This window comes from Rhopilema esculentum, chromosome 14, assembly GCF_057945365.1.
Source record: "Rhopilema esculentum isolate cy_ngs chromosome 14, ASM5794536v1, whole genome shotgun sequence".
Taxonomy (NCBI): domain Eukaryota; kingdom Metazoa; phylum Cnidaria; class Scyphozoa; order Rhizostomeae; family Rhizostomatidae; genus Rhopilema; species Rhopilema esculentum.
In genome coordinates, this window is record NC_142828.1 from 8,654,369 (window position 1) to 8,668,425 (window position 14,057).

General features: G+C 36.7%; 2 protein-coding genes across 3 annotated transcripts in view; one reads left to right on the forward strand and one right to left on the reverse strand.

The window, feature by feature from the left end:
* LOC135695945 (uncharacterized) overlaps positions 1-14,057 on the forward strand; it is a 76,919-nt gene that overhangs the window by 35,143 nt on the left and 27,719 nt on the right. The window lies entirely within an intron of this gene.
* LOC135696103 (uncharacterized) lies at positions 4,770-7,641 on the reverse strand. The gene is made up of 2 exons (XM_065215382.2): positions 7,407-7,641; positions 4,770-6,009 (listed from the first exon to the last, which is right to left on the reverse strand). The coding sequence occupies exons 1-2, from the start codon at positions 7,579-7,581 to the stop codon at positions 5,549-5,551; spliced, it is 636 nt and encodes a 211-aa protein (XP_065071454.1). The 5' UTR covers positions 7,582-7,641; the 3' UTR covers positions 4,770-5,548.

The following is a 14,057-nucleotide window of genomic DNA, read 5'->3' on the forward strand; positions in this document are numbered from 1 at the left end:
ATGAGGTTAAAAAACCTGTTTTAAAAGGCTCCAAAAAATATTTCAGAAAGCCTGAGTACAGTGATGTAGTTATCATTTTGGCACTTGGTTGTAGGCAATAGCATCTGGAGGTTTCGGAGGCCCTGTGTGGAAATTGAAAGACAATGCCCTTTGCGAGCGAAGCTGGCAGAAAGATCTTTACGAACACTCTTTTTTAGGTTAGCTCAAAGGCATTTGACATGCATAAGTACAGCGAATCCAAAAATAACATAGCCCAAATTGATCAGAGCCGATTTGCAGAAAGGCGGAAACTCTTCACTTGTTTTTCTCTGTGCCCAATTTGATTGGTCAAGCGCTGGGGGACACGTGTTAATATAAGCCACTTTTACCTGTGTCACCTCCCTTTAAAATACATTTCTTGCAATCGTGTCAAACGTCGTCTATATCGTGTCAAGCGGCTTCTATATCTTTGTTTGCCCTGTCATCAAAAACCATTCTTAATTTGGTTCTAACTTCTGGAGCTTCCTCTGTTATTCCCACCTTCAACTGTTCTTGATTATAGCCTCATACTTCTCTTTCTTTGTTGATGACATCAAATTTTCTAATCTTGCCCCGTTTTGTCGCATATTTGAGCTCCGTGGTATCCTGTTAAAATGTGGATTTCATATATTCCACTTCTACTTTCTGGTATGTAAAAAGCATAGCCGATGCCAATGGGGGTTATGGGAGGGCGCATCGCCCCCCCCCCCACTCCTATAAACAAGGCTGTTTGTCGAAAAATCTAAATGCTTGTCGGAAAATTTTAGGACTTTCAACAAGTCAGTTGCAATGACTGGCTGATGATTAACGTCCTAGCTTTTTATAATTTATTATTAGCAATTTTGCTTAATTGATTATTTTTTGTTGCATTGTCTGAAAATATCCAAAGTTGGTCCTCGCGGAATAATTTGATAACAACACTTTGAGAGGAAATATATCTGCATCTAAAATATAGCCAATCGGGTTGTACAGTAGGTCGCTAGACCTATACCTAGCAAATGGGAGCTCATAAGAAGGTACGCATGCGTCAATTTACCATTGAAGTAGATTTGTCGTCGAAGTAGACGTCGTAGATTGAAGTAGACGTCAAAATATTAAGATCCCCACCTCTCCCCTATACATCACTGCCCGTGTCGGCCCTGGTAAAAGGCCTTCAAATGGCTGAACTTAATCTTGAAATATTCACTTTTTCTTTTTCTTCGTTAGCAAAATTTGTCTGGTCTAGCCCCACTTCCTCTATTTCAAACCTTTCCCCTTCTGTGGTATATGTCATTACTTCATACACTGCTCTTTTGGCACCTCTTCCATACCCTTACCAGTTTTTAGACTGGTAGCTTCCCAGTGAATATGTTTAGTCTCAGCATTTCCACTGCTTTTTGACTACTATTAATCCTAGTGGCCCCTGTGCCAAATACCCCCTAAATCTGCACCCCTTTCAGCTCAACAAGAAACAGTGGTCATATACAGTCCTGAGTCCTCACTTTAAATGTAAGCAATCAGGCTTTCCTCTGTTTTTTGGACTCTTTCTCCTCCTCGGTCTTGCAGGTTGATAACAACTAGTAAAACATGCAATTCGGCTATCGGGCAACATTTACTGGAATAACCAGATTGTGCTAAAACTATAAAGGCGGCAAATCCCGATCGTGGTTCCATCTAGCAGTTTCGGAATTTATCTACATAAGTAGGGAAGACCCGCTATTGTGTAGACAGAAGGAGTTTGTTTTAATCTTAAAACTCCATTGGTAACATTTTCAATAGGCAAGCGGCACTGATTGGCCAACCTAAACAGTCATGTGCTCGCGTTTCTGATTGGCCTATTTCTATCCACAACTGGTATATTTCCTAGCGTAGAGTTTTTGGTCTATGTTCTGACGTTTTATACTCTGAAGAGTGTCAAACGAAAAGCTTCAGTTTATTCAAATGTTTGCTTTTTTCAAAACAATGCTTATATTTTTATGAATCCGTGTTACGCGATACCAAAAGTTCAACTTTGAATTGACTGTAACGAATTGACTGTAATAGGCCTTAACCAGTAGACTGCGTTTTCAATAACGCACTCAAGACATTCGATTGCTTCTCAACGTTTTTGCAGCATTTAAATACTATACTGTAATGAGGACAATGGCATACGTTTAAGCTTTCTATAGTGTGTACAATGTCAGTAATGAAAACATTGAGCAATAGAAAACCCAAGGATTGAGCCTTGTGGAACACCAGGCGCTATGCTCTTCCAATCACAAAAAGTACTGCTTATCTAAACCAACTGTTTGAATGTTAGCTATATATGGGTTCTTATCTCTCGTTACTGAAGCCATAGGCAGCCATTTTTACTTCAAGCAAGCCAAGACTGAGGCAGTTTTAAACTTCCAAGTGATCCGTTAGTACTACTCCTACGATGCCCGACTGATTAACTGTTCTGTAAAAGCGTCTCTATAACTCGAACAATGTTGTATACTAGAACTCTTCGTATATCTGCATAGAAGATCGGAAGATTGGTTGGATGAAGAGCCGCACCTGCATAGTCAGTAATCTTTCAAAAACCTGCAATAGGAGCGGAACATTCGACAATCATAGATCAGTTGATGAAAGTTATTGTGCGCTGACACTTTGATAGTCCTCCAAGAGCATGTTAATATAAAAAAACGTTCCCCAATCGTTTTTTGGTCAGGAGAATCCTACTAGGAATTATAAATTTGTTAGCAGAATACAGTCATGAAAAACTTTTTTTGTAAGTGCAAAATAGACAACACAGCAAATTTTCTGCACGAAGGTTCCGAAGACTAAAAATAAAAAACAGACCTTTCGCATGACCTCCCTGAAGTTAAATCCCTGTAAGAGCCCTAATGCTGCGCTAAATAGAAAATGACATTGGAAGATCCCCAATTAGATGTATTTATCTGGTAATGCCCAGCTGTCTTTTCAGTAATTTGAAATTGTGTTGAAATTGCTGGCAAGGATATAGTTTGCAGGTTTAAAGGAAGGCTCAAAACGTTTTGCAACTCTGTATTGGAATAAACTTTTCAATTTTTAGATTGCATTGGGGTGAATGGCAAGCAAAATAACAAGCTAGGGGATCTTCACTGTATTTTAGTCACTAAGCTTATAGCTTCTCCTTATCATTTTGGTATGAAATAAGGATTTTAACCTTCCTCTTTCAAAATTGGTTTCAGTTGGGGATTCAACATGATGGAAGCTCCTTTTCATTAGGGACTGTCGAATTTCCACAATAAACTAAGGTAAAAACGTTTCTGTTCATTTCATGTTCAATGTAGCTATGTCAAAACTAACTTGGGGGGAAGATGGTTCAGCTTGATTTGCTTCTGCTTACATTCAGTTTTGCCTTAAGAAATCGTATGCGAGAAACCTTTTGTGAAAGTAAATAATCTAGACGGTGGAAGGATTAAGCAACAAATACGAGTATGTCTGTCTGAAGACTAAGTCAAAATTACGAATGGTTTACAAAGTAATTTCGATAGGTTTTCTTTTGGGTAAAATACGCCAAACAGACGTTGGCATTATTGTGAGGTAGGAAGAAAAAGCAGTCTCATAATTTTTGTGGACGATTGTAGACCTAAAGAAGGAGATCAACTCAACCAGAACTAAAGGAATTGTTTTCGTGTTGTTACTTCCGACTTATGGTTTTTATGTTTAAGTATCATTCCTCTGATACTAGTGGTGAAGAACTCTTCCTGCATTTACTCAAACGAAGGCAGCACTGCAATGTATGTTGAATGAAAGTTTTTTATCAGTTGCGTGTATTTAAAGCCTGGCTCTCGTGTATCGCAGATCATCGCCGATGCAAGTGCTCTCATATATTGTGCAATTTCGCAATTTTCTGCTATCACTTCACAGAAAATGAGATAAAACATCAGAACGAGAATAGGCGAGGAATGGCAAAGAGCCTTTTCCTTCTTTTAAGCTAGACGCTCCTCCGCTTCTCCACTCCTATCTTCTGTTTCTACTCTTAAATTTACGAAGCTGCCACGTATTTTCGAAAATATCTCGAGAAAGAAGACTTTCCCGTAGCTTCTGCGATTTTCTTCCAGAAATTAGCTTTTACTTTCCTTTAAAGCCTTTTCCTGTCCTTTAAAGCCTTTTTACTGTTCTACATGATGTATCGTAAAAATGCCCAGATATTCTAATTTCTTCGATAAATTGCGGATCCGATAAGGTTCTTTCTTGGAACTAATCCTTCTGTTCAGCCATTTTCCTTTGCGCAGCGTGGCCATGGAGGTAGACAGGAAACTAGACATGAAACTAGACATGATCACCGAACAGTCCAGATAATGGTTTTTTATATATCTTCCCTAATCGCCGATGATCGCAAGAAAAATCCCATTTGGTTCTTCGGCGATGATCGCCGATGATCGGTGACATTTAAAAGTCATGTTCGCATACATCACAAGCATAGCAAGGCCATCATCGGCGATGATGTGAGAACCAGGCTTAATGTCTTAAACTGACAATGTTTTTGGCATTGGAGAAAAGAAGAGCTTTGATAGGTGGGGAAATGTCGTAAGAAGAGATGAAAAAAGCTATTAGAAAGAGTTTTGATGAAGATGGCTTCCTGCACCTCTGTTTGTGAATATCCTTTTAATCATTGTTATTATTAAACTTACCATTCCATAAGAAGACCAATGCCCTTGTCTTTCCACAAACTCTACTTGTAATAGCTGGGAGTTTATTTACTTCGTATCAAGCTTGTCAAAAAAGCCATGATAGGGCTCAAGACAGTAATTGTAATTTACATGTCTGACGTCTGTGAGGAGTATTATTGAAAATACAAACAAACTAGCAAACAAATACAACACCTTACTTTGATAGATTGTTTTAAATGATATTTCAGAATCTAACTCGGACTTGTGAAATGTACCTTTTAAACTGAAGTTATTTTTTGTGATAACGCTTACAAGCAATAACGCTAATAGGAACTGAAGCAGAACCGTATATTCTTGAAGCACGACAATTCCTGAGGTTATAAAACATATTTACAGTAAAAATACTACAGTTCAACTAGCAATGAGCAAAGAGATCTTTAAGCAGTCTTCTAAACTTTGTATGCTGCCAGAGGCAAAAGTAAATAAGGCGTTGTAGGGTAGATGGGTAACAGCTCTTATGTGTTAACATCTTAGTATTTTATGGTAAAATTCCAGGCTTTATAATCAGCATACAATAATTTTTTGCTATGACGTCATCAGTTGGGAGCCCTTTTGCCGCAGGAGCCCTTTTACGTATTAAATTGTCCACAGGTAGATTTCGAGTCTCCTCATTTGGTTTCTTATTAAAATCATTGGCAAGATTTTGTCTCTTATCAAACTTATGTTGGATTTCTGACATGAACATTTAGGAATCGTACAATACATCAATGTTTGAACGTTTTTAAGCAAATCACTATCAGTATTTTTAATACCATTAAAAAAGGCTTAGGTACCGCAAATACTTTAAATTCTTAATATAACCAATTTTAAGTGTCACAAATTTCAGGTAAAAAGTCTCTGATATGCGTATAGCTGATTTTATATAAAGATCTTTATTGTGTTTGTTCTTGTTCCATAAGCAAGTTGTAAATCAAATTCTGAATCTGGTTTTTCGCTATGGTTTGATTTATGGCAGAAAGCTTTCTCATCTCTGTTGTCATGAGCCTAGCAAAGAGATCGATGCTATCTTCCGAGCTTCTGTCTATCTGCTCTTCAAATCGCGACTCATTTTCCATTCTTTCAAAACTCTGTTCTTGCTTATATGTTGCTCTCTTGCTCATATTGTCAATAGGATCAAATGCAACAGCTGCCGTTCTGGGTGAAAGGGCTGTTTTGAAGCGTCTCACTTTGATGAATGGTATCAACCAAGACATGAATCTATACTGGTCCAGATTCTTTTTCGCCATCCCGATGTCTATCTCTGACGCACCAGTGTACTGAAGTTTTTTGAATGAATTTCTTTTCTTATTATACCGCTTTTTCAAATTTTCAAAAAGTCGTCTTGCTTCTTCTCCTGCAATAAAAGTTCAAAGGAAACTTAATATAATTAGAAAATATGCGAGCATTTTTCGACGCATACGAGCATACGAGCAGAAAATATATAGTTATTGGTTGGTGTTATGTCAATATAATTTAAACCAATATAGTTAAGTCAATATAATTTAATAATAGATATCTGAACCGGGAAGAAAGGGAGCACCTAGCTCACACCAGAGTCCAGTGGCGAAAATCCTGATTATTTTTGGGGGGAGGGGGCCTAAACCTACGACTTTCCAGTAAGGAGGCAGACTTAACAGGATGCCTCCTTACTCGAAATGTGGTTGAAGTAAGGTAATACGGAACAAATGTGATTGCACTACGGTACTACGGTACAAGTGTGTCTGAATGTGATTCTGGTTGCAAAATACCAGGGCAAAGAAATGTTTGACTGCGCGTTGAACTTTATCATTATTACGCATGCTCCAAAACGGGGATCGCTTTCCGCAAACATTGCTAGAAGTCCACTCTTCTGTCTCCACAACCACCACGTATTTCTAGGACTAGCAGTGCGTGAGGAAGACGGTTAATTGTCTTACCGTATTTCTTGACATATCGACTGTTTTTATTGTATAACATGGAAAAGAGTAGGTTTCGAAAATTACACCTCCCCCGGCATTCACGTTTTGAAGTTTTACGTAATAAACATTAGAGTTAATGCGTGTAAAAATGAACTTTCAGATAATTTATAAAAAAGGACACCCTTCTACACCTCTTAGTAAAGGGGAGAGGATAACTTTCATTTGTCCCACTCTTCCGGCATCACCAGTGACAGCCCATAGCCCCGTCATGGCATGTATTTAGCCAGGGGTGTCGGTCGGAACTGGGGGTGAACCAGGGGCATGTGCCACTCAAAAGGGACCTCTTTAGAATTTGTGGAACAGTTCAATTTTTCTGCGACAAAGTGCCCCTTCCCCGACATAGTGCCCCTACCTATTCCCCTCCAACTCTGAAAATGAAACGGTTTCGATTCGACATACCTATATTTAACCAAAGATAATACAACACAGCCTCAGATGCTGACAGCCTCAAGAATTAAATAAACATTTGCAGTTGCACATCGTTGAGCAGGTTAAAAGGGTTTGTTTATCGAGTAAGTGAATATGGCAATGTTAATTTTCATTTCACCTCCTCTGCGTGCAAGAAATTCATTCCACATAACGAAAAGCAGTGATATAGGCCTACATCGTCAGAAACAACATGGGTCGGTATGCTGGATTTTGAAGAATCTTCCATTCACTTTACCTTCCTAAAGCACAAGATATTTTACCTTGAGCGAATAGCTGCGATGAAATTGTTTACTCGACTTTCTCGGCGTATTTTATAAACGCCGTATCATATGTCGACTGGAATTTTAAACCAGAATCTCCTTACCATTTGCAAGTTTGAGTCTCTCTGAAACGTTCAGCCATGCGTTGTCAACAATTGAACTGTCTTTAAAACCCCTGCATGTTTTATCGTACAAGCACGGGTGCTTTCTTACAATCTCTGATAACTGCTTTTCGAATTGTGGTTCGGTATTTTCAACTTGTTCTTCCCCTGAATCCATTTAGAGCTGTTTTTCTTAAACCTTCGATGCGAAAGACTCGTATATTTGCTCGCGTTTAAAGCGTTAAAGGAAAAGAATTCGATATGCCACACCGCATCTTGAGTCGCCTTATTCAAATTTACATTGTTGTTTACAATGGGAGAATTCCCAGCGTGAAGCAGGTTTCTGAGGAGATAATGCGTTTAAGCAGTGAGGCTTCTCTTCTAAACACCTCCATAAAATTCTTTTCCTGTTGGATTCCGGTTTAAGTCATCGTCACCGACAGTTAAGTTCGATTATTTCCCAGTACGCGGATTTAGAAGAAGCGCGTCTGCTGAAAGTTTTTACGTCAAAGCGAACAATTTGCTTTAAGAGCTCTAAATTGATGAGGTCACAATATTTTCTTTTTAGATTTTTAAATTTGGACCACATAACCTGAAAGAGCATATTAAAATACTTCTAAAATGAGTTCCGATACTGATGAGAAGGTTGGGGGGGGGGGGGGGGGAAAGGGAAAATTTAACACCCATAATAAAAGATTTTGAGAAAAGCTCTATTGCTTTGCAAAAAAGTGGAGGGGGCATTGCCCCCGGCCCCCTTCCTTGGAAGCCATGTCTTTATGTTCACAACCGGCTTGATGTGCTAGAAATGGGCTATGATTAAGCACATGCTTTTCCCCATCAAATAACTATAATTTGGTATATGCCAAACGGCAAGCAAACTTCAAATCTTTCAGTGACCATACCCAATCTTGGTGCTCTTTTAGATTATGTGGTCAGAAGCCAAAAATACGAAAAGGATTCCTAGTAACGTTGAAATTTAATACTCTATTACAACCTACAAAACTATTCAATCAACCTTCTGTATTGTCAGACTTTTAGCAATTCATAAACTCCGACTTTGAAATATGTAGAAAAGTTTGTGTTGGAAAATCTCGATGTTTCTGAATTTTTGCTGTTTCTATTTTTCGATGGACCTGATCCTTCATCTTCTTAATGTGAATTTTGAGAAGTTATACCTTTGGGTTTTATCGTATCTTGAACAACCATACACCACTAAAACACTTCTATTGCCTGTTCTGGATTGCTCATTTGCTTTCTATCCCCTAGCAATATGAAAATTTCAGTGCCGTCGGAACGAAATTCATGGGGGGGGGGGGGGGCATTGTATTCCTTCTCATTCAGTACACTGTTATAAAGAAAATATACTACAGCTTGACAATTATTGGGGGGCCCAGCCCCTCACCCCCTCCCCCGGTTCCCACGGGCCTGAATTTTCATTAGATCGTTTCTTGAACAACCATGCACCACTAAGACACTTTTATTGCCTGTCCTGGATTGCTCATTTGCTTTCTATCCCCTAACAATATGACAATTTACATTAGAACTTAAACACTAAGAGCTCTAAAACACGCTGCAACTTGCCCGAGATATGACCACATAAGCATAAACTCTTTTCCGGTATATCACTGAAATTTTGTCTTTGTTCATAACTTAAACAACAAAGCCAAAACAACAATAATCCGATTGCAAACTTTCATCTTATTGGCAATATCTTACCCAATTTTCTCAAAAAACTGGCCTTGCATATTTAGAAGTGCTTCATGGTGTTTTTAAGGTTATGTCGTCATAATTCAAAATTTTAAATCTCGTCAGAACATCAGTCTTGGCTCCTCCATAACTAGTTCCCACTATTTTTCAATGAACTGTTGCAAAGATCTTATGGCCTGGCCAAACGAATAAAACATCTGTAAAACATTACAAAACATTTTTGTACCAACATTGTTGGACGATGTTTTATGTCCTGTCTAAACGAATCAAGCAAATGTTAAAACATCTGTGATGGTTTTCTCCATATGCTCATTACGCGAGAACTTCACAGTTCTATGCGAAATATATGGACAATTACAAAATTGCATCGTCACATTTTTATTTGCGATGATCAAAACTTCGTTTTTTTCTAACAAAAATATACTTTAGTAAATCTAATAAAAATTCAGTCCATATATATGACGAAAATAAGCATCTTCATAGATACATTTTTATTTGTGATGAATGTTTACCTAAAAATATCGTTAAACAACCACATTGAAAATTTACTAGCCCCCTGGGAAGTTATAAAAATATTTCAAACCTAAAAGTACTCTTTATATGCTAAATCATCAAAATTACTTGAGAGATTTAAGAATAGGCACTTGGTTAGATTGTTGTAAAAATTTCCCTGTCTAAGATGTTTTACGAAGTGTTTGATGGAAATAAAATTTTGCGAAACAACATAAAACATCATAAAACATCGTAAAACATGATGGCCAAACGTCCAAAACATGTTTTATGCAACAATATTGGATGATGTTTTATGCAACAATGTTGGATGATGTTTTATGCCGATGTTTTATTTGCTTGGCCAGGGCTTTAGTTAACAACGTAGGATGCGGTTTTCTTGGCACGAAAGACGGGGGCCCCTAATGCCGCAAACCATACGAATTAGAGCCACAAAACGTCAATCCACACAAAGGCCCCGTGGCCTTGTGAAGCAGTTGGGCCAGAGTATCAGGAGTGGATATACACTTACCCTATTGAAAGCTCCACTTTCAGCCAACCGCTTGTAAAATACGCCGCTCTTTGACAAACCCCGCCCTCTTTTTAGCTGTCGCTGCAACGTCACTTACATTTCCCTTACGCATTATTGTATAAAACGTAAAGAAGCTAGGTAACTGTAGCAAACACTCCTTCTAATTAGGCTTTCGAAAGTTGCGTCTACTCTTAGATGCCTAATAACCCCCCTCAGCTTATTAATTTTCCAAAATTAGTCCCCCTGCTTATCAAAGACCTTCCCCCTTAGATCAAAATTCTGTAAATACAACGCAGTAACTGTAGGAAGCTGTGAGGCAGCGCTTGACCTATCAGTTATTTAGTCAATGGTTGACCAGATCAACCACATCACTGACAGAAACAATATTTTTGGTTGAAAATCGTTCAGTCTGTGAAATCATCCAGGGAATCAGATGGGTTTTCAAAATGTAATGGATGTTCGTAGAGTATGGAGATTTTTAACGAGGGATCCTCCTACCGATCTCTATGGCCAATGCAGGATTTCCGGTTTCCAATCAATTTCGATTCCATTTACACGAGACCAGAATCAGTTTACACCATATCGCATCCAAACGGAGTAGTGTTGCCCCACGTCCAAGATTTACTCTTTGCTTTTAGGGCACCTTCTTGTGAAAAGCGTCTCTCTACCAACACAATAGAACGGTAGTGATTTTCGCAATGATTTCATAGCAAAAAAACAAGCAAGTTCACCTTCTTCTGTATGTATTGTTTTTTTCTGGCTTTGATGGCAAATGGGGTTCCTCGAAGCTCAGATTGAGTCGAAGGTTCAGATTGAGTTGAGATTTCAAATGGTGTTCAGATTGAGTCAAGTTTGCAATTTTGTGGCTGATTTTCCATAGGTCTTTTGTGTGCCAACAGCCCCGCACCTAAAGCGCAGGTGCGCAAAAATCGTCCGAAAATATAACATGAACAAGCCCAATCAACTTTTCCAGTATATAATTTGATAGATCTGGTGCGCCCTCAGCGTTATGTCTGCTTCTTGGGTACGCAATCATCGTTCTCTGCATACTGAACAGTTGGCATTCATAGTGCTTTCACCTGTTGTGTTGTATTTCTGACTGTTGATTAGTGACACTGTAGAACTTTGAAACGATTTGTCACTTCTATCTATTATGCTGTTGTTGTACCGCCCTTTCAGAAATTTGGTTGGAATTCAGAGACAGTCGAATTAATGCCGTGTAAGGCCTTTGATTCGATTGAGGAACACGGCTTTTACAGTTTTCGTTAGTGATTTTTTGAGTTTACAGCTTTTTGGGCACAGAAAGAAACGGTATTCTTTGAAATAGGATTAGGTTTTTCAAAGACCCGGTAACAGCATGTTACTAGCTACTACGATTAAAGAAGTTTTGATACCTGCACAAATTGGAATTCATACTGGCACTGAATTGCTTTTCATTTCAGATCTTATCATCTTAAGCAAAAAATGAAATTAAATTTTCGTTTTTCAAAAGCTTTCCAATTGAAGTAAGTTTTTATTTTCATAAAGAATAATAAACTTATTTTTCCAAATGAGATTGATTTTAATTTAAATTACAAAAAATTTTCATTTTTCAAAAAAATTCATTTTTCATAAAATTTTCACTTTTCAAAAATTTTTCATTTTTCAAAAACTTTTCATTTTTCCAAAATATTTTCATTTTTCAAAAAATTTTCCTTTTTTCAAAATATTTTCATTTTTTAAAAAAATTTTCTTTTTTCAAAAAATTTATTTTCTTATAATATTTTCATTTTTTTTAAAAAATTTCATTTTTTGAAAAAAACTTTCTTTTTTTAAAAAAAATTTTCATTTTTAGAAATTTTTTTCATTTTTTGAAAAAAAATTTCATTTTTCAAAAATTTTTCATTTTGTCGTAAAATGTTCATTTTTCCGAAAATTTTCAGTTTTCACAAAATCTTTCAAAAAATTCTTTGCCAAAAATTCTTTATTCCAAGATGGATTAATAAATGATTTTTGTTAAAAAAAATGAAAAAACTTGATCAATGAAAATGTGAACTAAATATCCCATTTCAAAAATGAAAAAATTTTCATTTAAAATTTTCACTTTTCAAAATATTGAAAAATATTTATTTTAAGATAAACAAAAATTTTTACGTATTTTTCAAAAAAATTGAACATTTTACGATTTAAAAAAAGATGTGAATTGCCTTCTTAAAATGTTCAAAAAATATTTGTTTCTTAAGAAAATATTAAAGGTATTTTCATTGGTTAAAAGTAATTTGTAGGAAAACTGAACTACAAGATACATCTAAAAGAAAAATGAATAATTTGAGTCACAGCGTTTTCTCTACAGCTCTGCATTATTTCCGCAACTTCATATATAATCAATTTCAGATTCACAATGAGACTGCAAATGCATTGGAAGCTCTGCTCAAATCGTGCGTCGTTACACCAAGTAGACATTGTACTTGTGTTCAGATTTCTCGGCTCGACTATTCATAGAAATTCATCATTTTCAATGGCGGCAAAATTGCATGAATCGGTAAACTGGGTTTACAATTAACTTCACGAACTATTAACGACAAAATCAGGAACTTAAAAGCACGTCCATTTCACTACTACTCAATCAAACGACAGATGTTTTCAGCTGGCCACAAACTCTTTGTTAATCGGCAATTAAGCTAATGACAACAATTACACAAAACAGCGCAAAAGGACCGAGCACAAGACAGTAGTGAAAAAAGAAAGCAATAGTGCAAAATATTCATTAGCAAAATTGTATCCTTTAAAGGTCATATGCGCGTAAACAGTTGGCTAATTCAACAAAAACGTTTCAGGTGGAATTCCATTGTTTCGTGACTCTTCATTTCTTTTTCCTGAATTTTTACCGCCGTGTCAATTGAACCTCGATCCCGTGCCTTGAACTAAACAAACAAGGTATTTGTACTGTACTAGCCAATCAGGTTCACGACGTATGTCCTTTAACGTAATTCTATTATTGAAGAAACTGATCTTTCTATTATTGAAGATAGTATTATGTAATCAATTTTTCGACTTCTTTATGAAAATAAGAAATAGATATAATTTTAATAGAATTTTTAATTGTATTTAAGAACTTATTTCATTAAAATTGACATTGTTCTAAAGCTCTGTTCACACAATCAATACTGGGGTCTCCAGTGTAGAAGGAACCCAGGTAAGATATTTTTGTAGTGTCAAGCAAAGATTTAGAAGCTTCTTGGAAAGCTGTAAAAAGTTTGTCATAACATGTGAAACTTATATCGCATCAGAATTAAAAATAGACATGTTTGTATTGTCTCGCATCCCACACCTGCAAGTGCAAAACTGAGTTGCGCATGTCTGAATCGGTGTTCACCCACGTGTCTGAACAATCAAACAGATTGTAGACCTGTTATCTTGAAAATAACAGAGCATTTCATAGTGTCTTGGACAATGGCTTTTTAACAGTTGCTTAGCTGTGGTGCCTTGGAAAATTATTGATATTAATTATATATTGTATAAATGAATAATCAATCATTCGAGGCATGCTACAAGTCAGTAAACAATGGGGAACTTAAATGTTGACATATAATTTTATAATTTGGATATGAAATACCTCTCATTGTCAAAAATGTGTTTAATGTGTTAGAAATTGACTAAGAGGTGGCTCAGACATTCTGTCTCTTTCCCTATCAAATCTCTATGATTTGGTTTCTGTATAATCTATGAACCAGGCAAAACAACAATTATCCAGTCAAAAACCCGTTCCTTACATATGCTACATCTCTGTTACCTCGCAACAGATTTAGCATTTTTTAACTTTAAGAGGTTTTCCGTTCTGCTTTTTCAGCTTTCGCCATTAGGACCAACAAAAAAGAGATTGAGGTTGACTGTTCTTCATCTTTCTAAAACTTCGAGGCTCGATTTTTCTCAAGTCGTTCTAAAAT

Excerpts from the sequence above, each read along its gene's own strand:
- LOC135696103 (XM_065215382.2), bottom strand. The coding sequence starts at position 7,581 with ATGGATTCAGGGGAAGAACAAGTTGAAAATACCGAACCACAATTCGAA. Across the intron at positions 6,010-7,406 it reads GAGACTCAAACTTGCAAATG|GAGAAGAAGCAAGACGACTT; the intron begins GTAAGGAGATTC and ends CTTTTATTGCAG.